Genomic DNA, 24,448 nt, shown 5'->3' on the forward strand with positions numbered 1-24,448 from the left:
GGGGAGGTGCCAGCTCTGTCAGACCCACACTACTCCTTCCCCAAGAACCCCCAGTCCAGACTGGGCTTAGATCTTCAGCAGGCTGTTGCACTCCTGCTCTGATCCACCACTTAATTCCTCCCACCAGATGGGCCTGGAGCCGTAAGTAACAACAGCTGTAGCTGCCCCACCTCCGCTGCCCCCGGGGCTGGAAGCCGAACCGTGAACTCCTTCCACTCCCGCAGCTTTTCCCACTAACCTTCTCCGCAGTCTTTGGTGTTTGTGAGTTGAGGGGTCTGGTAACTGCCGCAGCTCACTGAATCAGGGTGCTAGGGTCCCCTCCGCCCGGCTTCTGGTCTGGATGGTCCACGCCGCTCAGGCTGGGCTCTTCTCCACTCCATTCCCAGCTCCCAGCTCCCAGCTCCATGTGGAATAGACCTCACCCAGAGACCATCCAGGCTGTCCTGGGCTGGAGCCCTGCTTCCCTCTGCTGTTCTGTGGGTTCTGCCGTTCTAGAATTGGTTCAGAGCCATTTTTTTAATAGGTTTTTGGAGGGACTCGGTAACGGAGCTCACTCTAGTCCCTGCTTACCAGCCGCCATCTTGGCTCCGCCCCCTGAACTCCAAATTTTGAAGCCTAAAATTATAGTCAACACTGGGGTTTGGGGAAGGAAGGCAGCTTGGCTACAGGTTGCATCCATTTGGATTGGGGAGTTAACAATTGGCTGGTGATCTGGTGTTGATTATTTTTTCTGAAAATTTTTCAAAAATTATCTTTTCATGAACCATTTTAATCTTCTTTCTGTCATCGTCAAATTTTCTTTACTTGAGAGCCCTTTTCTTTTGAATTTGGTACATAGGAGCATCTCTAGTGCGGCAGGAAGGATCTTACAGTTTGTCCATGATGTTTACTAGGTTTGTGCACTTGGGCACCTCATTTCTTCTCCTTAGGCCTCATTTTCCTCATCTCTGAGAGAAGGAAGTTAGACTCGATAGTCCCTTCCAGCTCTCAATTTATGACCTCTCACTGTACCATCACTCTAGTATTGGGATTATAGGATTTATAGCCGAAAGAGACCTCAATATCATTTTTATCTCAGGGGCAGGATTTCAGATCCTTTAACTGTGGAGCCAGTGTGCTTTCTACTGTATATGTATGGTGTCCCAATGGTCTAATCTCTACCTTGTACAACTGAAGAAACTGAATTCTAGATTTTTTAAAGGCATTAAAAAAAGAAAGCTTACAAAATGTTAGTGCAGTTTTGGAATGCATTGAGGATGGTGAGGTGGCACAGTGGATAGAGCACTGGGCCTGGGACTCAGGAAGATCTGAGTTCAAATCTGGCCTCAGAGACTTACTGGCTGTGTGACACTGGGCAAGTCACTTAACCCTGTTTGCCTCAGTTTCCTCATCTGTAAAATGAGCTGGAGAAGGCAGTGGCAATCCACTCCAATATCCTTGCCAAGAAAACCTCAAATGGAGTCACAAAGAGTGACACAACTGAAACAACTGAACAACAACAACAAGGTGGGCAAAGTTTCCAAGAATGAGTCTTCCTACACTTTGCCTAGCCAGACCATAGCTGGATTACTGGGAGCAGTTTTGGGCACGATTTTTTTAGGAAGGAAGTTAATAAGCTAAAGAGATTATAGAAGAGGGCAACCAAAATGGTAAAGGAAGTACCTTCGACTCATGCCATAATGGGATCAGTTGAAAGAAATGGATATGTTCAGAAAAGAAGATTCTGGATGTCATGATAAATGTCTTCAAGTATTTGACTCCTGTCATATGAAAGAAGGATTAAACTTGTTTTGTTTGGCCCCAGAGGACAGACTTAGGAGCAACAAGTGGAAATTCCAAAGAGGAGAATTCAGGTTTGGCATAAAAACGCCTACACAATTAAAGCTATCCCCAAATGGAATGTGCTGTATTGGGAGGCAGTGCATTCTTTCGCATTATTATCTTTCTCTTTATACAAAGACTGGATAGCCACTTGTCTGGTAGATTTTTTTTCAAGTATAAATGAGAATACATAGATGCTGAGGTTCATTCTAACTCAGAAATTCTATGATTACGCAAAGTAGCAGAGCTGAGATTTGAATCTACTTTCTTTGATTACAAATGCCACGATTCTTTGAATATCTGCTGTTGTTGTTGAGTCATTTTAGTTGTGTCCAACTCTTCATGACTCAATATAGGGTTTTCTTGGCAAAGATACTGGAGTGGTTTGTGATTTCCTTCTCTGGTTCATTTTGCAGATGGGGAAACTGAGTCAAACAGGGCTAACTGACTTGTTCAGGGTTACATAGTGACTAAAGTGTCCGAGGTCAGATTTGAACTCACAAAGATGAGTCATCCTGACTATCCACTGCACCACCTAGCTGCTCTTCTTTGAATATGCCATACTTCTTTTGTGTTTAATGAACTTGACTGCTTTTTACTGGAATTCTCCAGTCATCTCTGAGCATTTCTCCTGAAGAAAAGCATCTCAGTTAATGCCACAGAGGAGAAAAGTAACATGGGTATTAACTCACTATCTCTCCCAGCATGTCTAGAACCTAAGATAACAATGAGAACTTGACATAAACTTGAGCAAATGCTCCTGGAGCGAAGCATCAACTGTTGAAAATAAAGGCAGAGAAACAGATTTTTATATTGTCAATACGAGGAGGGGAAAATCAGTGTCGTGGCATAACTAAACTCACAGCACTAAAGAACTCTTTTCCAAAACCAAGCAAGAAAGAAAAGTATAGTTGTGAAGACTAAATAGCATGAATCTAGTAGAAGCCTGACACAACATGATCCTTGAGAATGACTAGAAAGAGCCAGCTAAACGACAGGGAACTTGGAAGTATCACATGGCTAGTTATGTGGGTTTAGCATCATCTCCCAAACTAGTCTGTTCTTGTTCACAGCAGACTGATTGATGGCAGATACCTTCCAGGCTATGCATATAAACAGACCCCAGAGCTTCTCTCATTCCTAGGATACCTACAGGCCACCTATTGCTATTTCCTCATTTCCACAGGGAGAAAAATGAGTCCCAGAAAACTCTGAATGACTTACATTTCCATGATGTGGGTCACAACAAAGTGATCCTTTTTTCCCCTCCCCCTGAGAAAGGACAAAATTTACATGCCACTTCAAGGACAACTGGACACATAAATAAAGGTCCTTTTGCTTGATAAAACTTTGTTCATGCAGTTTGTAGATGAATAAACTGGAATCAAAACAGGTGGACTTAGATGATTTGCTCCATTCAAGATTTTTTGATTCAATTCAAGAAATAGAAAGGAAGGAAGAAAGGGAGGGACAGAGGGAGAAAAGGAAGAAGGAATGAAGGAAGGAAGGAAGGAAGGAAGGAGGAAGGAAAGAAAAGAAAGGAAGGAGGAAGTGAGAGAAGGAAGAAAGGAGGAAATAAGAGAAGAAAAAAGAAAAGAAAAGCAATATTGTACAATGAATATGGTATCTTTGTTATTGGCCATAGAAAGGCAGCTATGATATAGTCCTGGACTTGAAATCAGGAAGACCTGGGTTCAAATCCTTCCTTTGGAACTTACTAGCTATGTTACTCTAGGAAAGTTGCTTATGTTCTGTGAGCCTTAGACAATTCTTTAATACTCTAATATATTGGTTGTGATCTGACTCAATAGAGGGACTACCCATACCAGCAAAATCACTTCCAGACTACATGTGTTAAAACTTACGTGTGGAACTATCCATATTGAAGACATCTTTTTTTTTAAAGATAGTTATCTTTAAATAATGAGTTTGAATAGTTTATAAAGCTTCAAATCCATGTTTCAAAAAAAACCTCAACAACCAAACTTTGACCTTTTTAACTTTTTGAGTAGAAACCGTTTCGTAGCTTTGTATCATGAACAATTACTTTGCACAGTATCTTAAATCTTTAATCATTGTTTATTGAATTGAATGAAATTCTGTTTGCCTGCAGCAAAAGATACTAAAGTAATTTTTCTTCTTAGTTTCAAATATATTGAATCAGTGTGAAACAGGTAAACCATATAGACATTATTTAAAGTAAGTTTTGATTAAAAGAGAACAAATACTAAATTGTCCATTTTTTATAATGCAGGCTGCTGTGTTGTTCATTTCATTCCAGTACTTTCTGAGGGGAAAGTCAGCAGAAATTTCAGTGTTCTCAAATACTGAAACCTGAACAAGTTGTAAAGGAAATTACAATCTCAGGCTCTTAAAAAGTTGAGTTTTAAAAGCAGAACATCCAATTCTGAGTTGTCCAAAGTTGTCTTCAACAACTGGTGGGAAGCAGACACTTTTATCTCCCAATCTGTTTAATTTGAATGTATTAAAAATGTACACACACAAATTTCTTCCAAGGCTTAGAACATGGTTGAGAAATCCTAAAATTAGCCTAGAGAGTTGTTAGCATTGACAAATAAGACTTTAAAAATTTTCCTCCCCTATTAGACTATGAGCTTCTTGAGAGCAGAATCATTTTTTGCCTTTGTTATTCTCCTCAGTACAGTGCCTGGCAGTTAGTATGGTCTTAATAAATGCTTGTTGACTGACTTTATTTGATAAAAATTTCCCACTTATTGTAATATTGTCAGTTACTCACGCCTCATTTATATGTATTTATCCCATTATCTTGGCCTATTTTATGAATACCATCAAGATAGAATTCTCATTGCTCATTAATGGGCTAGATTATGTATCCTCTCCTTTATTTTTGCTGGCATGTCCTAGTACTGAAGCACATTAAAGTAATAAAATTAGGCAGCAAGACGTCCTAGTCACTCCCACTATGTTCCCGTAACCCCCTCATTTACAACCGACTGAGACAGATTTCTTTTAAGAGTAATTTAAGATGAGGCAACACTGCATATGTAAATCCTGTTTTATTGGCACTGGTGGCAGCCAGTTAATTCTTCTAAAATGTTGTTCAGCCTTCAGTCAAACAGCCGTACTAGTTTGCACTCTGTGATTTTAAAGTGACCCTGGGGGATAATGTGCAAAGGCAGCTTTCATGACTATCATATAAATCATGGACATTCTGGCCACACAGACGCTCCTGCCACCAACAAGCCAGATGTCAGAGTCCATCTGTAATTCTGCTGCTGAGTCTCTTGAAGTCTGGGACCTTAGCAGAGTCTGCTAACAATGGCACATCCCTGTCCCCCATTCATTTAACTCTACTTCCATAAAAAGGGAGCAGTAGCTGCCAGGATACAGGAAATGGAGAGGAGCAGGACAATTACCAGGAAAAACATTGACTTGATACAGAGGTTGAGATCATTAAAGAGATGGAGCAAATTAAGAGGCTCACACAATATAATTATTCTTTGGAGCTCAGGGTTGAAAACTACTTTCTGCATTAAAGATGCCCATTTCCAGACACAGAGCTCTTTGTGAAGGTGAGCTTTATCAACAAATCCAACAATGAAGAAAATACACATAGTTAAGCAGGGATTTCATTGCATTCAAAATGAGTTAGACTAGAACTCAAAAGGTTAAAGAGACAAGTCAGAAAAAAATGATTGCCCCACTCTGCAGACTTATTTTGGGCTTTACTGTACTTAGTATAACTACTACAAAATATGAGCTTTAAAAGGCTGCAAGTCCAGACTAGCTAAAATAGGTATGTGGTTGAATGTCCTTATTCTTTTGTACCCCTGCCCCCTTCCCCCTGCTTGAGTACGTTAAAAGCTGCAGCTATTCAGAATGTAGCACAATTTTAAAGAATAACAAAACAGTAAGCCATGTAAATTAAAAAAAATAAAACTCAGCTTTCTTTTTTCTTTAGTACAGATTGGGAGAGAGAGGAGGTAGCAGTGGTGAAAATACATTTTGTTTTGCTCTAAGGGGAAGAAGAAAAATTGTTTGGGGGCATTCTCACAGACAGGCACAGTGCTTGTGCCTTTTGTTTCCTCCAGTGTGAAAAAAAAACATTTATTAAGTATTTATTTAAAGCATTGTTCTAAGTTCTAGAGATATAATGTTCCTATCGTCAAGGGACTTACATTATAGTAGGGAATGGGTTTAATGTGCCATGTAATTATAATAGTTTGCATATATATATATATAATATATAGGATATGTCTATATTATGCCTATATTATATATATATGCTATATATATTATATGTGTGTATATGTATGTAGGTGTGTGTGTGTATATATATATGTATATATAAAATGTATATGTTGCTTTAAGGTTTGCAAAGTGCTTTTCAAGTAATATCTCATTTTATCCTTACAATAACCCTGTGAGATAGGGCCCATTATTTGCCCCATTTTACAGATGAGTAAACTGAGGCAGACAGCTATTAAGCGACTTGTCCAGGGTCATAAAGCCAGTAAGTGACTAGTTATAGATTTGAACTCAGGTCTTTCTAACTCCAGGTTCAGCACTCTAAACACCATGCCATATAGCTGCCTCTATATAGAAAAGTATGATACCGGATACTATATGATAGGGGGGAAGGAGAGATCTAGACAAAATGCTTTAGGGATTTTTGAAGGGGGAGAGTATGTCTCCTGAGGGCAAGAGGCAAGGGGTAGAGCTGGGAATCTTCCATCTTCCCCAGAGCAATGATTTTCATCCTAGCCATCACAAGGCAACTTTCTTCTGCTATCTGCCAAACTCCCAACAAGGGTGTGGAGAATCTCTGGTGCAAAGAGGAGCCACCTTGCCTTTGACTTCAGGTCTTCCATCTCCTGTTGTACCCCTTTCCTGTCTAATCTTACTCTTTGCAGTGAAGAGGAAGAGTGAAACAGGACCTCCTATTTTGTCTGCTGACCCTGTGCCTCCTATCTCATACTGCATTTGCCTCCGGCCTCATCTCCAGCCTCCTTTGGGAAGTGGAGTGATGGCCTCCATGCCATGATGAACATTCTCACACCTGGTCATATACTTCACATTTCAGTGATTCTGAACTCCCCTAGATAATCATCTATAAACATCATTATAAACATCATTCCCTACCTCCTGATTTCTTATTTCAATCCTCCTCAACCCTCTCACCCCAAAGTTTCAACAAACACCACCCAGATCTTCCACTGTATGCTGTGGAATATCTGTTCCAAAGGCAAAAACTTCTTTTCATTCTAAATTTTTTTCTTTTCCTCCTTCTATCTACTGGCTATTACTGAAACCTAGTTTCTCCCCCACTCCCCACCCCAGTGACATAGCCTCCCTGGACACTCTTTTTAATACTGGCTGCACCATCGCACATTCATTTCATCTCACTGGTTAAGGAGAGGGAGTTGGAATGTTCCTTGCTTCCCATTGTCACTTCCAGATTCTCTCCTTACCTCTATTATACTATACTATAACCCAATCAATATCCTGGTAGCTGTCGTTTATAGACCTTCAGGTCATTGCCTCTCCTTCCTCAGTGAACATGGCTCACAATTTTTTTTCTCCTTGCCAGCTCCTGCCCTTATACTAGGGGACTTCAATATACACATTGACTTTCCTTCAAACACTCTAACCATTCAGTTCCTCAATCTATTCACTTTCTGTGACCTCCTCCTCCACTCCACTTCAGTCATACTCAAAGATGATCATACCCTTGACCTTACCATCACCCACAAACATACCTCCTTCATGTTCAAGAATTCTGAAATCCCCTTATTTGACCATAATCTATTGGCTTTTCACCTCGCCCACCTCCTTCCCTTACAAAACCCTACTCTTTGTCTGTACCATGACTTCTAAAATCTTGAGCCCTTACTTCTCTCCCAGGCCATCTTCCATGCACTAGTCACTCTCCCCTCTTTTCCCCATCTTAAACCCTTAGGTGAACCAATTCAACTCTACGTGGTCTTCCTTTCTTAAATCTCTAGCCTCCTTAGTGATTCATTGATTATACCCTGCCAAGCCTCTGCTTTGGATCACTCTGGCCATTAGCTGCTTTTGATCCTACAAACATGATGCTGAATGAAAGTGGACAAAATCATGCAACCATTTTGACTAGATCCACTACAAATTTGTGTTCCACAACCTCAGTTGGGCCCTCAGTCCTGTTAAGAAATCCCTCTATACCTCTCTTGTCAACCCCCTCTCCCATTCTCCACAGTGGCTTTTCAAATCTTTAATGGCTTCCCCTCTTCCCACAGCTGAGAGCATTGCCTCACATTTTACAGAAAAAATTGAGGCCATGAGCTGCCTCTTTTACCCTCTCTTTTATCTTATATCACTGAGATGTTTTCTGCTGCTATCTCCTCCTTCACCTATTTTGCTTGAGGAGATGGCCTTACTCCTTCCCTTACCCTCTCTTTTATCTTATATCACTGAGATGCTTTCTGCCGCTCTCTCCTTCACCCACCTTACATGAGGAGATGGCTTTACTCCTTCCCTTACCCTCTCCATGTTCAAGTGATCACATTCTTTCTCACCTTCTTCAACAGATTGCAACCATCATCAACACCACTCTCTCACTTATTTTCAATCTCTCCCTGTCTACTGGCTCATTTCTTACTGCTTACAAACATGCCCATGTCTCCTCCATCATCAAAAAGATCTCTCGCTTTATCCTTCCATCCCAACTAACTATTGGCCTATATTTCTTCTGCTCTTTGTCACTAAAGTCCTTGAAAATGCCATCTATAATAGGTTCCTTCACTTTTTCTCTCCTTACTTTCTTCTTAACCCTTTGCAACATGACTCCCAATCTTATCATGCTACCAAAATGGCTCTCTCCAAAGTTACTAATCATCACTGAGTTGCCAAATCCAATGACCTTTTCTCAATCCTCATTCTGCTTGATCTTTCAGTTATGGATGCTGATACCATCTTCTCTGTAGATTTTTGCCCTCTTTGAGGGCAGGTATTATCTTTTGCCTTTTTTCCGTATCCCCTGCTCCTAACACAGTGCCTAGTACAGAAAAGCTATTTAGTAAATGTTGATTGAAAGAATGTTATTGACTGATAAGGATCAGGAAAGGCAAATGTGTTGAGCCTTGAAGGAAGATAAGGATCCTAAGAGGTAGAGATGAAAAGGGAGTACATTTTATGTCTATATAAATACTGTGTGATTAGACATAGGCATGTATGAAAGGGGGTAATATGAAATGCAATTGGAAAGTTAGTTTACACTCACATTGTGGGAGGTCTGAAATGTCAGGCTAATGAATATTTTATCCTAGAGACTGAAGTTTTTGAATAGGGAAATGAAATGGTCAGAAGGACATTTGACCATTTTGTAGAAGATGGAGAGGAGAGGGGTAGAGTCAAAAGAAAAGATCAGTTAGGAGGCTATTAGCATAGTCCAGGTGATTAGAATGAAGGTATAACCAGATGGTATTCAATGTTCCTGTCTTTCCCTTCCACTAATTTCATAGCAACCTCAAAATTTTCAGTTGTTTTAAGTGCTCAGGAACCTTTGATGTAGAGAAGTATACCAGAGAGTGATAAGAAGGGAACATGAGGTACATGGCATGGGGCCTAAAGGAAAAAGAAAATTGGCTTCTCTTGGTTTATCCATGATCTTCTCTTTTCTAGTTAAATCCAATCATATGAGACTTTGGGCACAATCTATGCACCTTCTCCCATTTTCCAGTTCTAGGCTCAAGCAAATTCTCCCAGGAAAGAACATATAGGTAACCCCTCAAATCCTCTTATTGGGGCTATATAGGTTTAGGGAAGATGAGCTATAACATTTTTGTCTTTGGTCATTACATTGAAGTTCAATGGCTCACATCTTGCCTCAGGTACCTCAGACATAGCCCCTTTACTTGTTATACCTCCCTGTAAGTAAATTGAGCTTCATGGAGGAATGTGCTCTCTTAGAGCCATATGATCATAGCACCATGGAAAATTAGAACTTAATTAGAACCTGAGAGACCATGTAGTCCAACCACCTGATTTTATAGATAAGGGGACCAGATGAAATAAGCAATTTGCTTATGGCCACACAACAGGTAGGCAGCTGAGCAAAGTTGGTTGAATTCTAGTCTAATTCTCTTCCTACTCTGGCACATCTTAGTTTTCTTTTCCTCAGTATACAAAAGAAAGGTCACTTAGGCTACCTTTTTTTGTTCAGGCTGTGCCTACATTGCTTTGGTGTACACTGTAGAGAATTAATTTATTAAATAGTCTTTATTCTTATTATATGTTGTGATTTCATTTGAGGTCACGTGAGTCCTTTACTGAAGAGCATGTCCAAATCTCATCCTGGTCTTTTTAGCATCTTTGCATTATTATGAATTTATTTAGTCAAGCTTTGGGACAGAGAAAGAAGAATTTCAGCTCCTGCTTTGTCAACTTTGATAATAAATGTCCATCTTAGAGGAGGTGTGAACCATTGTAGGGTAAGATGCCTTCCTTGCTTCTCTGTTACTTCACTCCCCACACAATCCACTGCCAGAAGGGTGAATCAATCAATATCAATAAGCATTTATTAAGCACTTATTGTGTGCCAAACACTATGCTGTGCATACAAAGAAAGACAAAAACTGTCCCTCTCCTCAGGAAGCTCACATGCGAATGAAGGAAACAATGCATAAAATATATGTATGTATGAGCTATATATCAAGTAAAAGAAGGTAACCTTAAAGGGGAGAACTCAAGTGGAAAATAGGGAAAGCCTCGAGCAGAAGACAGTAATTGACCTGAGTATTAAAGAAAGCTGGGATTTCAAGAGATCAAGATGAGGTTGGAGAGCATTCCAGGCATAAGCAACAGCCAGAGCAAAGACGTAGAGAAGAGAGATGGAGTGTCATGAATAAGGAACAGAAAGGAAATTAAGGAAGTACTCATCAATTGGGGAATGACTAAAGAAATTATTCTATGCAAGTGTAATGGGGTATTATTGTATTGTGAGAAATGATGACAGAGATAATTTCAGAGAAACTTTGGAAGAATTGTATGAATTGATACAGAGTGAAGCATGCAGAACCAGGAGCACAATTTATACAATAAAAGAAATGTTAAAGTTAAATAGCTTTGAAAAACTTGAACTCTGATTAGTGTAATGACCAACCACGGGACCAATGATGAACTTGACAGAAAAAGAATGCATACAAATGCAGAGTGAGAAATATTTTGGATGTGAATAACATGGGAATTTGTTTTGCGAAACTATGCATATTTGTTACAAGGATTCTTTTTTTCAGTTGGAGGGTGGGAAGGAGAAAAATAATTGCTTTTAATGGACAAAAAGTACTGATTTTTAGAAAAACAGCAAGAAGAAGGCTGGTATTGTTGGATTGTAGAGTTCATGGAGGGGAATGAATTGTGAGAAAACTGGAAAGGTCAGAAGAGACCAGATGGTAAAGAGCCTTAAATGCCAAACAGAAGAGTTTATATTTGATTCCACACAGTCAAACTAAGGCTTTAGTACAGTCAGTTTGGCAGCTGTGTAGAGGATGGATTGGACTTGGGAGAGGGTGAAGGCCTGGAAACAATTTCAATATAATTGCAACAGTCCAAGAGAGAGGCAACAAGAATATGAATTAGAATATTGCTTGTCTGATTGGAGAGAAGAGGACGTATAAGGGAGAATTTGTGAAGATAGGAAAGAGGATTTGGTGACTGATTGGAAATGTGGGGAAAGTGAGAGTGAAAAGTGAAGGAGGAATTTGGAGTAACAAACCTGAAATGATGATGTTGTCCTCAATAGTCATGGGAATGTTCAAAAGAGGAGATGACTTTGGAGGGGGAAATAATGAATTTTGCTTTGGACATGTTGAGTTTGAGGTGCCTATGGGACAACCAGTTCAAAATGCCCACTACACGGTTGGAGATGTCATAGTAGAAACAAGAAGTGGGACTAGAGATGGATATACAGATCTAAGAATCATCTATCTAGAGATGATAATTAAACCCATGGGAACTTATGAGATAATGATAATAATAGTTAGCATTTATATGGTGCTTTAGGTTTTTAAAAAGACTTTACAAATATGATCTCATTTTATCTTCATAACAACCCTGGGAAATAGATGTTATTATTAGCCTCATTTTACAGCTGAGGACACTGAGGTAGGCAGAGGTTAAGCCAAAGTTAACATAACTAGTAATTGTATGAAGCCATGTTTGAACTCACATGTGCCTGAATCCAAATCCAGCACTCGATGGGCCCAGGACGGGGCCTTGGGAGATAATTATACCTAGGAGATAAGAATGAAGATCCGGCAAAGGAGACAGAGAAGAATTGAAGAGAAATCGAGAAAGAGCATTACCAGGAAAACCCAGAGAGTTGAGAGTATCTAGGAGGAGGCAATCAACAGTGCCAAAAATTGCAGAGAGGTCAAGAAGAATGAGGAATGAGAAAATATCACTTGATTTAACAGTTAATAGATCACTGATAATTTGAGAGAACAGCTTCATATCAACAAATATGATTCATATCCTATCAGAAGTTAGACAGCAGTGGATTTAGAAGAGAGTAAGAAAAAACAAATATGTAACTGAGATTTTTACAATGAATTTAGCAGAGAAGGGAAAGAGAGATAAAGGATGATAGTAGCAGTTTTGAGGATGGAAACATGATCATGTTTGTAGACAACAGAGTAGGATCCAGCATATAAGGAGATATTGAAGATTAAAGAAAGAACAGTAATGATGGTGGGGGCAATGTGTTAGAGGACATGAGAAAAGATGGGACCAAAGTGGAATGTAAAGAGGTTGGCTTTGGCAAGGAAAAGGTCATCTGATACTGGAGTGAAGCAACAGATAGTAGACGGTGATATGAGAGGAAGAGGGGGGGAAATGAAGCTTTTGGCCAGTGGCATCAATTTTCCAGTGAAATGTGAGGTAAATTTCTCAGCTGAAAGGGTTGGGTGCTGTGGTAAGCTAGAGTCAAGATAAGGTTTGGGGGAGACATTATAGAGAGTAGGATCAATCAATTTAACAGGAATAGAAGGATTACCTCGCTATTATGAAGATCTAGATGAGATTAGATAACATAAATTTGTAGCAGAAGGGCATGTTCATTATTATGAGGAAGGATATATTTGAAAGATGAAGGTAGGAAGAATTATTTCACTTCCCCCAAGATCTTTTATAAAATACATGTTTTCTATTGGACAACTTTCATACTCTTTACCTATCTCTTCCTCTCCAGGTTTCCAGAATTGGAAGGGACAAATTTTCCTATAACACTTAAAAGTATGGATTCTAACTTGATATAATTGAGAAGTAGAAGTAAAATGTCTCCTTATTCTCTGTCTCTTTTGTGTGCTTCTCTTGTTCTGTCTCTCAGGAAAAAAAATCAATGGGGAATCTACAGGGCGCAGAGAACCATACAGAATATTAGAGCTAGATGGGATGTTAACATTCGTAGGATCGTAGATTTAGAGCTGGTCATAATCTCAGAGGCAATTTGGTCCAATTCCCCATTTTATAGTTAAATGAAGAGACCCATGGGGTTGGATGAATTGCCCAAGGTCACACAGGTAATATTTGTAATAGGCCTGAAAGAGGACAGAAACAATATTCCATTTGTCTTTGGCATCACTGGAGGAATTCTCAGGGCTCCTTCCTCCATTCTTTCTTGCTACTTCTTTTCCTCCCCAAAACCTTAGTTGAAAGCTGCTATTGGGAAGTGATGAGGTGATAGATGACAGAGAAAATAAATGTTTGGTAAAGCAAAGGAGTCAACATTGGAAGTAGAATCTGCTGAATTTTTGCTGTGTTCCCTTTACTTGCCTAACCTTCATTTGATCATGTCAGACTCCACTTATATGCACTTGGGACCAGAGTAAAATGTCCTAGAAAAGCACTTAAGAAATTGACATACCTTAGAGCAACAGCTTACCATAAACCATTTCATTTTTATTGTGGAATTTAGACCTTAGAAATATGAAATTACCTTACCTGAAGACCTTAAAAATGCTATTTTAATTTTGTAGGCTGGTTATGATGGTGAGAGCATTGGAAATTGCCCATTTTCTCAGAGACTCTTTATGATACTGTGGCTAAAAGGTGTTATATTTAATGTTACAACAGTGGACTTGAAAAGGTAAGAGGATCACACAATATTTTAATTTCAATGATTGCAATTAATTTTCCTCCATCCTGCTTTCTTTTGTCTCTTCCCTTTTTCCATACTCTCTTGATTCCCCCACTCCTACCCCTTCTCCTTTGTACCCCATCTGGGCACCTCCCCCCCACCTCCAATTAAAGGAATCATGTAAATAGACCTCTCTATCTCGACGTATATACATGAGTAGAGAACTTGAGTACAGACTTTGGCACAAAGGATGTGGTACAGGAGAGGAGAAGGGTATGAGGTAATGAGTAAGCCCTTCCAGTGAATATGGACTCCTTTTGAACTCAGGGTCAGCCATATACATTTAGAATATGGATCTGGGGATACTGTAGAGCAGCTCAACTCCATGGATCAGGCTATTCTTCAGTGCTTGTGACAGGAATCAAACCCATCATTTTAAGGAACTTTTTGTTCCCCCTGTCTTTAAAAATGATTGGAACATGACAATTTGCTTTGAAACAACAAGAGTTGTTTCTGGCAAAATTGGAACAGATTGATACACTAAGCAAAGGAAATGAGTATCAATGAACAGCTGCTTCCTACTAACTCCATTGTGCATCTCCTCTTAGGAAACCTGCAGACTTGCAGGATCTGGCTCCTGGAACAAACCCACCTTTTATGACTTTTGATGGAGAAGTAAAGACAGATGTGAATAAGATCGAGGAGTTCTTAGAAGAAAAATTAGCCCCACCAAGGTACTCCATAGAAAATTAATGGACTAATCTGGTTAAGATATTTCCAAAAATAAATTAATGTAAAATATTGCAAGTGGTGCTGAGAAAGGACATAAGTTTATTTTCCATTCTTCTGGGACTACCCCTAATTTATCTTGTATATATCATTTAATATAATTGTTTGTATACTGTTCTCCTCCATTAAACTATGAGGTGCTTGAGATCAGGAACTGCCTTTTGCCTTTCTATTTTTTCCCCAGTGCCAAACGCAGTGCCTGACACATTGTAGGTACCTAAAAAATGCTAGTTGAAGGGCTGACTGATTTATGTTTTGATGGGAATATTTCAACAACTTAACAGTTAAAAAGGGAGACTGTAAAACCGGTGTCTGTTTGCACACTGTATGACATTTAGAACAGTGGGTATGGTTAGGCACTTAGTAAATATTTTGGTGATAATATTCATGTCAATATCCTACTCCAAAAACTTGGATGTGAGTGGAACAGATGGGGATCCTTTTAGTTCTGAGTGCCAAATGACTTCGGAGCTAGTGTTACTTAGAGCAACCCTTTCCAGTATTCTGTTAGGAGGACTCCCTGGGAGGCAGGGGCACAGTCTTTGAAGGGAAGGGCTTTAAGGTCTTCATTTACTTTTTTCTCTTAGAAAAGATTTCTGCCTTCTACACAGCAACAACCCAGAATAGCTCTTGTCTGTGACATCTTTCATTTTGACCTCCACAGGTACCCTAAGCTTGGAACCCAGCACACGGAATCAAACTCTGCCGGAAATGATGTATTCGCAAAATTTTCTGCATTTATAAAAAACACAAGAAAGGATGCCAATGAGAGTGAGTTCCTCACAGTTACTCTGCTTTCTGCTCTTGGAGGGGGGATCTCTACTAGCAATTTGGAATTGTGAAAAGAACATTGGCCTAGAAATCCAGAAACTCAGACACTATCTGTGTAATCTTAGGCAAATAACTTTATCTTTCTGTTACTCGGTTTCTTCATCTCTAAAGCAAGAAAGCTAGTCTAGATGGCTCCTAAAGTTCTTTTTGTCTCTAAAACTTAGGCTGAGGTTTCATTAGTGGAAGGAACTTCTGGTGTAGAAACCACAAATGCAGACCAGCAACTAGACAGTAACTTTTTTTTAAACCCAGAGCTGTGATTTCATTAGTACAGGTCATTCTGGATGAAGCTGGAAAGATATCTAGTTGTATAGGATATTAAAACCTAAACAGAGAAATTTGTATTTTATCCTAGAGGTAATAGGAAGATAAGGTAGGGAAGATTACCAACTGAGATAATGTAGATAGAAGAGAAGAGGGCCCAGGTTGGTGCCTTGAGGTATACCCACAGTTAGGAGGCATTGCACAGATGATGAGATAGCCAAGGAGATTGAGAAGGTAGGCTCAGACCTATAGGAGAAGAACCAGGAGAGAGTAATCTCATAAAGACCCAGAAAGGAGGAAAGGGTAGTCAACAGTACTAAACACTGCAGAGATCTAGAAGGAAAATGATCATGTTTCATGATTAAGATGTCATCAGTAATTTTGGAGAGGATAGTTTCAGTTGAGTGATGAGGTTGGAAGTCAGATTAAAAAAGATTAAGCAGCAAGTATGACAAGAGAGGAAGTGAAAGGGCAATGATCTGAGAAACTGAATAGGAATAAAGGATAATAGCTCAAGAGGATGGTAGATTCTAGTGAAGGTGAAGGGTTTTTTTTTGGATGGGGACACCTTGAGCATGTTTGAAGGCTGTATGGAAAGAAGTAGATGAGAGGTTGAAGATTCTAGAAAGGGGAGGGGATGAATAAGAATGCAAACTAGGGTAGAGTGGATGTGATCAAGTCTAAATGTAAAGAGGTTGGGCTTGGAAAAGAGAAGGGTTTCCTCTTTGTGAGAGACTGGAGGAAAGGAGAAGAGAATGGGAGATGATGTCAAAGAGTTTTGAGATGAAGAGAATGGATACCAAGGGAGCTTAGATTGAATGGCCTCAATTTTCTAAGCAAAGTACCAGACAAGGTCCTCTGCAGAAAGAAGAGGGAGGAGGCAGCGTGGGAGGCTTGAGAAGAGAAGAAAAAGTTTGGAACAGCTTCTATTGGGAGTGAGATAGGGAATTGATTTGAGAAAGATAGAAGAATTGCCTTGCTGTAGTGAGGGCCCATGTAGATCTGGCTAACATAAATTTGTAATATACCCTGTAAGCATAGTTGTGAGACTTCCTCCAGCTGGGTTCATCATCTTATGAGTAGGAGCTTCTCAGGCCTCTCAAATGGTAGCAACATTGCTAACTACCCCTGTTGACAAGGGAGTGAACTAAATTGACTTCTTGAACCCAAAGAACTTTTTTGTTGAACCAGACATTATCTCTAATTGTGGTTTTTTTTTTTGTAATTTTTCTCCTTTTCTGATTCTAGATTTGGAAAAAAATCTGATAAAGGCTTTGAGGAAACTAGATAATTACTTAAATACCCCTCTGCCTGATGAAATTGATGCCTATAGCTCAGAAGACATCACTGTTTCCAACAGGAAGTTCCTCGATGGGAATGAGCTCAGTTTAGCAGATTGTAATCTCCTACCTAAGCTCCATATCATTAAGGTTTGGATTTCTATTCTCACATGTGTTGAAGAAATCACTTGCTTTTGGCCAGGCATAAACCCCCACCCCACCGACCCCTGAATCATGAATTGAATTAAAAAAAGTCCAACCTGTTCCTATTTCTAGTAATCAGTACTTCCATTTTAGTTTCATGAAATCAAGATGGCAGACATTCTCATGAGGTACCTGGGCTTGCTCCCATTCACTTTACCCTCACTGTTAGTACTTTTCCATACACTCCTATGGTGCAAAGAAAAGACCGGTAAAAACCAACACTTGCCCCAGTATGTCCACAGACATACTCTTTCAACAGGGGCCCCAGAGTTCTAGCAGCTAGGAAGGATAGCAAGGTAGAGGTGGACTGCCCTTGGTGTTTCTTAGGAATGCAACTCATCCTTTCTAGGGATCTTTGCAAGATTTAGAATCTCAACAAGTCTTTAAAATAATTCCCCTCTAGCTCAGGAGAAGCACACTTCCAAATCATTTACTTTCTTTGAGGAATGCTTCATTGATTTCTTTTGTTTTGTCATAGCAATATCCATGGAAAATACCCCTGTACACATACCCACATTAAGTTCTCCTTTGTAACAAAGAAAAACAAACAAAACCAATCAATGCAGTAACTGTTTCTCACAATGTAAGCAACATTCTTCCCTAGTAGTCCCTTACTTCTGTGCCAAGAGTGGGGAGGTATATTTCATTATCTGCTCCCTGGGACCGAGAGTGATCATTATAATTATTCAGAGACAGCTTCCTTTTTGTATTCTTTCGTGATGGTGCTGTGTATTTTTATGATTTTGGCAATGACTCTGTATCATCAATTTTCCTTCTTACATGGTTTTCAGGATTTGGGCTATCCAACCTACAAATACAGAAATAGGAATGCTGTAGTTCATATTGTTAGAGCTGGAGTTAACATTGCTGTTAGGTTTTAAAAAAGGATTCCCTAGACTCTTTAATTGCTGCTGTCTCTCTCAGCTCCACAACCTTTGTGTTGTCAGACACATTCACACTCTGTTCAAAGAAAGAACTAACGATAACTCTGATCTCCATTGACATTTACTGTGTGCCTGTGGTGTACAGAACTCAGGAGCCCCTGGGGTAGCAGAGGAACAAAACATGAGTTGGGATTCTTGCTTTCAAATTGCTTATGTTCAGTAGATATGTTGACCCCACTTCTATGCTTTGACCATCGGTGTGGCCTGATCTTAACCCAACTCATCATAAAACATTTAAAATTTCAGTGAAAAAGAATGATGACTCCAAATTAAGTTAAGATCATTTAGAGCATTGGGACCAACTGAAACAGCTATTAGTACATTTAACTATTTCTTGTTTAGGGACCTTTTTTCCCCTCTTACTACTTCTTCTGATTCCTCTGTTTCCAATTACACACACACACACACACACACACACACACACACACACACACTTGATGATATCTTTTATGCACACAAGCCATCACTGGTAATATGCAATAGCTCCATATACACCCTTCATCTTTCTTTTATCATTTAAAATTAAACATATTTATTGAATGCTTTTTACTCTCTGCTATATAGCCAGTCCAATGTTATTGGGGTGCATAGATAAGGAAAAGGGAGACAAGCATTACGACCACATAAGGTGATGTTCTTAACATTTACCAGTATTCAGTTGCTATAAGTCCCACCAAATTTATTGTCAAAGCAGGGTGTATACAAAATTTCCAACAGACTAATCACCTGCCTGGAGTTCTTCTGAAAGAAAATCTAAACAACAAGAAAAAGAAGAGCTAGCTTTATATAGCACTTTAAGATCTATAAATCACTTTTCATGTTTTATTTCATTTGATCCTCACAACTCTGAAGGGCACATTATTATTATAATTTCAAAGGACTCAAGAACTGATTAGAAACATTAAAGAAAAAAAAGGATAGCTCTTCTTGATAGGTATAAATCACGTGGACAATAACTTTCTGTGGAGTACAGGTTCTCTGACTCCTCAAATAGTATAATATCCTTTAAAATAATTTCACCTTCCATCTTTAATTTAATTACTTTAAAATAAATTTCACAGAATTAGGTGGTACAAATGGTTTTGCACTGTAGGCAAACATCTATCAATTAATTCCTTGATTGACACTAATTCTATGATGTACAAGTCATAAGTTCTCATTCATTTGCTTAGATGGCCAATTCTTCAAAACCAAAGCTTTACAAGACGTTGCTTTGGAACTTTCCACTGGCCCTGAACTTCAATGGCTTTTGTTTATTCTTTTACATTCCTGCTGATTCTTTATCATTAAGAAGGCCACACTAACATTGACGTGTCCCATGCTGATCTCAATAAGTTTCATTAGGGCACAAAATAATGTTGTTTTGAGCCCCCAAACTGGCCTTTTCCATTTCCTAAATACAGCTCTGTGGAGATTTTTTGTTCTGGTTTGATAACCTCAGGAACTGGGAAAGAAGATAAAGCTATCCCTTTCAGAACTGCCTTATTTAATATGATTGCTTATCTTACCGGGGTTTTCCCTTTTCTGATTATTCTCTCTTTGTTTTCAGATTGTGGCCAAGAAATACAGGAATTTTGAGTTTCCCTCTGAAATGACTGGCCTATGGAGATATTTGAACAATGCCTATACTAGAGATGAGTTCACAAATACCTGCCCTGCTGACCAGGAGATTGAATATGCATATTCTGATGTTGCAAAAAGGATGAAGTGATGCCACAATCTCTGCTAATTTTCTTTAGAGATGGAATTGGATCAAGTGGTGTACAAAAAGAAAATGTTCTCCTGTTTGTTTTAAGTTTTGCCAATGGCCAATCCTTTAAAAAAACACAAGCCGGTAGTATGATCTGCTCAATGCCTAATAGCATGCCTGCATTCTACTTGTACACGTCTCTATAGACCAAATATCTATTGATGTGAAATATATACCTCTGTCCAATTCAACGTTAATAACAGGTTATTATAATCTTTGGTTTAGGATTGCATACTTTAGTGGGTTTCACTTTCAAAGCAAGACATGTTATGGTAAAAATGTGTGCTTGATTTTTTTTAATTGTTCGTTTTTCCTCAGACATTTTTAGCTGTCATAATCTTATATCTTGATTCCTCACAATTGAAATGTCAGTTTAAATGAAAGGAACAGCTGAAGGTTACATTTGCCAAACCCCTTGACAATAGTCCATGGAAGAACTAAAAAAAATTATTCATGGAACTTTAGAGCTCAAAGGGACCTTGGAGATTACTTAGTCTGACTCCATCATTTTACAGAGAAGGAAAACTAAGACCCACAGAGTGCAAGTGATTTGTTCAAGGCCAAACAGCTCACTCATGTCATATCAGGAATTAGAAGCCAGGGCTTCCAGTTCTGTTTTGTGCTATGTTAGACTGTTCCTCCACCATACCACATAGTCTGTCAACTAGAAGAAGGTATTAAAGGCTTGAGGAATGGCACTGAAAGGAGGAGTGAAAACAAATAGGTCTTACATAACCCTCTCTTGCTTCACCTTCCACAAAAGCATCAAGACTTAATCTTCGCTTAAATTTGGGAGAAAATCTACAAAAGACAAAGAGGTCAGATATGGAATTTTAATAGCACCTCTTCCCCTCCCCCTTTTACTTCCAGATTTCCCAGTTTTTTGAAGAGTTGATTGTTCAGTGTATGAATTATTTAGGCATTTTCTTCTTAAAGTATTGGAGTCACTTCTCTATCTCTTTGGACCCTCACTAGAGCTTAGACAGTTTAGTGTGACCACTTTTCAGCAGTTTGGAGAAAATGGAAAAACGCTGATTAAAAGAGGGCTTTTAGTTTTTATTGATATCATACCTGTACCCAGTAATCAAAAGCTGCCTATATTATTGGCTAGGTACTGGAAGGACTTTTGGAGTGGAGACACAGCTTCTAACTAGTGGTGTGGGAGATTCTTTACATAATGAGAGTTGTCAGAACAGAGTCATAAAGTATTAGAAAGGTCTTTGGTGAATCCTCTATTGTGACCCCCACATCTTAAAAGGTGGAGAAGTGGGGGGCGGGACACAAAAACTGAGGCCTAAAGAGGAAAGTACTTTTCTAAGGTCATAAATAAGATAGTCTTAGCCAAGGTATAAATTGTTGCCTAGTGGGATGTGTCTCTCTCACATCATAAAAAGTAACTATATGGTTGACTTAAAAATGTTTATTTTCCATTTTAGAATTCACAAAGGCTATAGTGAAACATATGTTACAGATACAAATGCCCAAAGTAAAAACTTGGTTTCAAAGGAACAAAATACTTATCAAGTGGAGACTACTTTTCTTTCTTTATTCATTGGAATATTGCTAGTTGAAGGAAGGGTCATGTGTTCCTTAGTCATGAACCTCTGGAACCTGAGTGCCTAGTTTGTGTTGCAATTGTAATGGTTCAATGAGAACAAAGTATGGATTTCTCATTCTACCTTCTCCTTTTTTTTGGGAATTACTTCAGCCTAAGTTTTATGATGCAACTTTTTAGGTAGTATAGAAGCAGTTAGTACACAAATGTTGCAGAAGTAATGTCAAGATCTAAGCATACACAGAACATCACTGTACTCTGTATGTGCCTTAAAATCAAATTGATTGTAAAATTCATAAATTAAATCTTTGTACTGACTTCCTTCAGTGATTTTTTTTCCTCTACTTTTTTATCTTCCCTTTTTGTCTAAAGAAATATATTGAGAAAATTGGGTCTTTTTTAAGGGAATGGAGAAAAACTGAGGCCTTCTGCGCCATCCATATGAAGTATTAACCCTATAAACCATTTAAAACTAGCTGAACAGATGACTTAAAATCAGAGTTATTATGATTCTTAGAACAGGGGCCAGGAAGGCCTGTAGTTCTTTCCCAGTTCAAATGAGGATGTGTGAAAACAATTAACACCTGCTTCCTCTCCTGTTTTCCAACAGAGTTTTCATGAGCTTACACCTAATTAAAATTTGCTCTCTAAAGGCCAACATTTTTTTTTTTTTGCAGGGGGGAAAGGCAGGGCAATTGGGGTTAAATGACTTGCCCAAGGTCACATGGCTAGTAAGTGTGTCAAGCATCTGAGCCTGGATTTGAACTCAGGGCCTCCTGACTCCAGGGCTGGTGCGCTACTCACTGTGCCACCTAGCCACCCCTAAGGCCAACATTTTTAAGGAATGAACCTCCCAAGGTAGTTCTGCTAGTATAAAATATTTATTACATCATTATTTTATGTAAAATATCTTTGTTTCTTTTAGATCTCTTATATACAGGAAAAATATGACCAAACAGTTGTTCAATTGATTTCAGTTTTGAGGATGATATATTGAAAGTTCTTCAGATGTTGTAGGCTTTCATGTGTAGGCCCCCAGTTACCAAAGTTATCCATTCATTTTGAAGGTTAAATATCACTTCTTCTGAACACAGTACTTCCAAAAACAGGCTAGAAAAGAACACAAAGCAAATAATGAGGTTATGCTTTTTAAAAATCTTCTGGCCAGATTGAGAGTGATGTAAAATCACAGAATTTTAGATTTAGAAAGGAATTTAGAAATCTAGTTCAGCAGTTCCCAACTAGCTGGTTATGACTTCCAAATCTGACATTCTTTCTCCAAACTGTTGGTAACTCTCACTTCCCTTTGTGTTTTGGGGGATTCCCAGTGGGGAGAGAAGCACTCCTTGGCAGGCCCTCCCCTGATTAATAGCTTTCACTCTCAGTCACTTTCTCCTGTCAGTACCTCATGCCCCTATGAGCCACTTGCCATAAACAACAAGACTTAGGTAAATCAAAAGTACGCTATCATCAAGAAAGAGGCTAAGAAATCTTGGCCTCATCTAGCTCCTTCATGTTGAGACAGATGTCAGGGCTATGTGTGCCCCACTTCAAGCAAATCTGATATAAAAACCTGAACTTGTATGTTAGTTTTTAGTTTACACTATAAAACAATTTTGTCCCCACCGTTCTTTCCATCCCATCCCAATCCAGCCCCATTTTTATTTTTTAGAGAAATAAATATCACTCCTAGAACCAGCAAAATCACTGTCAGTTTTTTCCCATGGACCTCTTGCTGATACAGCTGTGATGGGGTCTGTCCCCTACGCCTATCAGCCTAAGACAAGTACCTTATAAAACCTTTTACCTTTCACACTATATACCCTCTCTATGTTGTGACTAAAACCACAACATTTTTCCTTCCATTTCCCTAAGCTTGCTAACCTTTGAATCCCCTCTGAAGCCAAGATTTTCTTTTTGTAAAGTAAGTTGGCTGTGGTAGAAGTGCAACTAGTCCTGGGATGTGAAATCGGGATAATCTATTCATCCTGGAGTTGAATTTCTCTGACACAAGAGAGGGCTTTGAACTCAATTTGTTCCCCAAATGGTTGCTTTACCCAAACCTAACATTTGTAGCTTACTGAAATGGTTTCAACTTGAGAGAATAGTGACAATGAACATCACATTTATGGTGCCTACAAAGTCATTTTCTGGAATATGGTATTGGATATTAATACTAAAAATAACCTTTGCTAATAGAAGGGGAGTTTAGAAATACATGGAATCTGGAGTGTAAAAGGAACAAAAATACTTTCACCCCATGGACTCTTTTGACCAAGATCACTGCAATTAAAAGTTACTAAGCAGTTCCAATTGTAACTAACATCAGGAAGGCAAATATTCCAACAATATGTCAAATATCCACCTATGTAGATGAGCTGCCTTAATTGATTTAACTAGAATTTACAGAGGGAAAACTTCTGTCATCTTGTTTGTAAACGCTGACTTACTGTGGAAGTATTTTCCACAAGAAGCTGAAAAAAGGAGATGAAAGTATTGTCTTTACAAGGCCACACAGCTAACCAACCCATAGCCTAATTAATACATGAGATTTCAAAACCACCATTATAACCACTAGATGGTGCCCCATGCCATTAATTCATCTGAGATGGCACATCCTCTGCTTGGAATGTGGACAATTAGAGGTGACTGTATTTGTTTTCTTGGCTACCAGAGGCCTGTGAAGTTTTCGACTGATGTAGAAATAATAGGAAGCTGTGTACTTAGTCTCAATGCAAATTCAACCTTGCCCCTCTTTTGTCAGCCCAAGGATGTATCGTGTGAAATGAATTGAGGGTTCTATGATCAGAATATCATAGAATTGGAAGGGATCCCAAAAGAACCTTTGGTCTATCTTTTTATCTTTAGTCAAGTCCACACCTAAACATCCAGAACACATAGGAGTCATGAAAG

General features: G+C 38.9%; 1 protein-coding gene across 3 annotated transcripts in view; it reads left to right on the forward strand.

Moving 5' to 3' along the window:
• CLIC6 (chloride intracellular channel 6) overlaps positions 1 to 19,941 on the forward strand; it is an 87,046-nt gene extending 67,105 nt beyond the window's left edge. The window contains exons 3-8 of one of the 3 annotated variants that reach the window (XM_036744820.1): positions 13,668 to 13,711; positions 13,818 to 13,927; positions 14,527 to 14,652; positions 15,372 to 15,478; positions 17,051 to 17,232; positions 19,780 to 19,941. In XM_036744820.1, coding sequence (XP_036600715.1) covers positions 13,872 to 13,927; positions 14,527 to 14,652; positions 15,372 to 15,478; positions 17,051 to 17,232; positions 19,780 to 19,941 — 633 coding nt within the window. In that variant the 5' untranslated portion in view covers positions 13,668 to 13,711; positions 13,818 to 13,871. Of the gene's footprint in view, positions 1 to 5,357; positions 5,376 to 13,667; positions 13,712 to 13,817; positions 13,928 to 14,526; positions 14,653 to 15,371; positions 15,479 to 17,050; positions 17,233 to 19,779 lie in introns of those variants that run through there. The other 2 variants (XM_036744821.1, XM_036744819.1) reach the window with 2 other exon arrangements.
• The last annotated feature ends 4,507 nt before the right edge of the window (positions 19,942 to 24,448 follow it).

The sequence above is a fragment of the Trichosurus vulpecula genome, chromosome 2 (genome assembly GCF_011100635.1).
Source record: "Trichosurus vulpecula isolate mTriVul1 chromosome 2, mTriVul1.pri, whole genome shotgun sequence".
Classification (NCBI taxonomy): Eukaryota; Metazoa; Chordata; class Mammalia; order Diprotodontia; family Phalangeridae; genus Trichosurus; species Trichosurus vulpecula.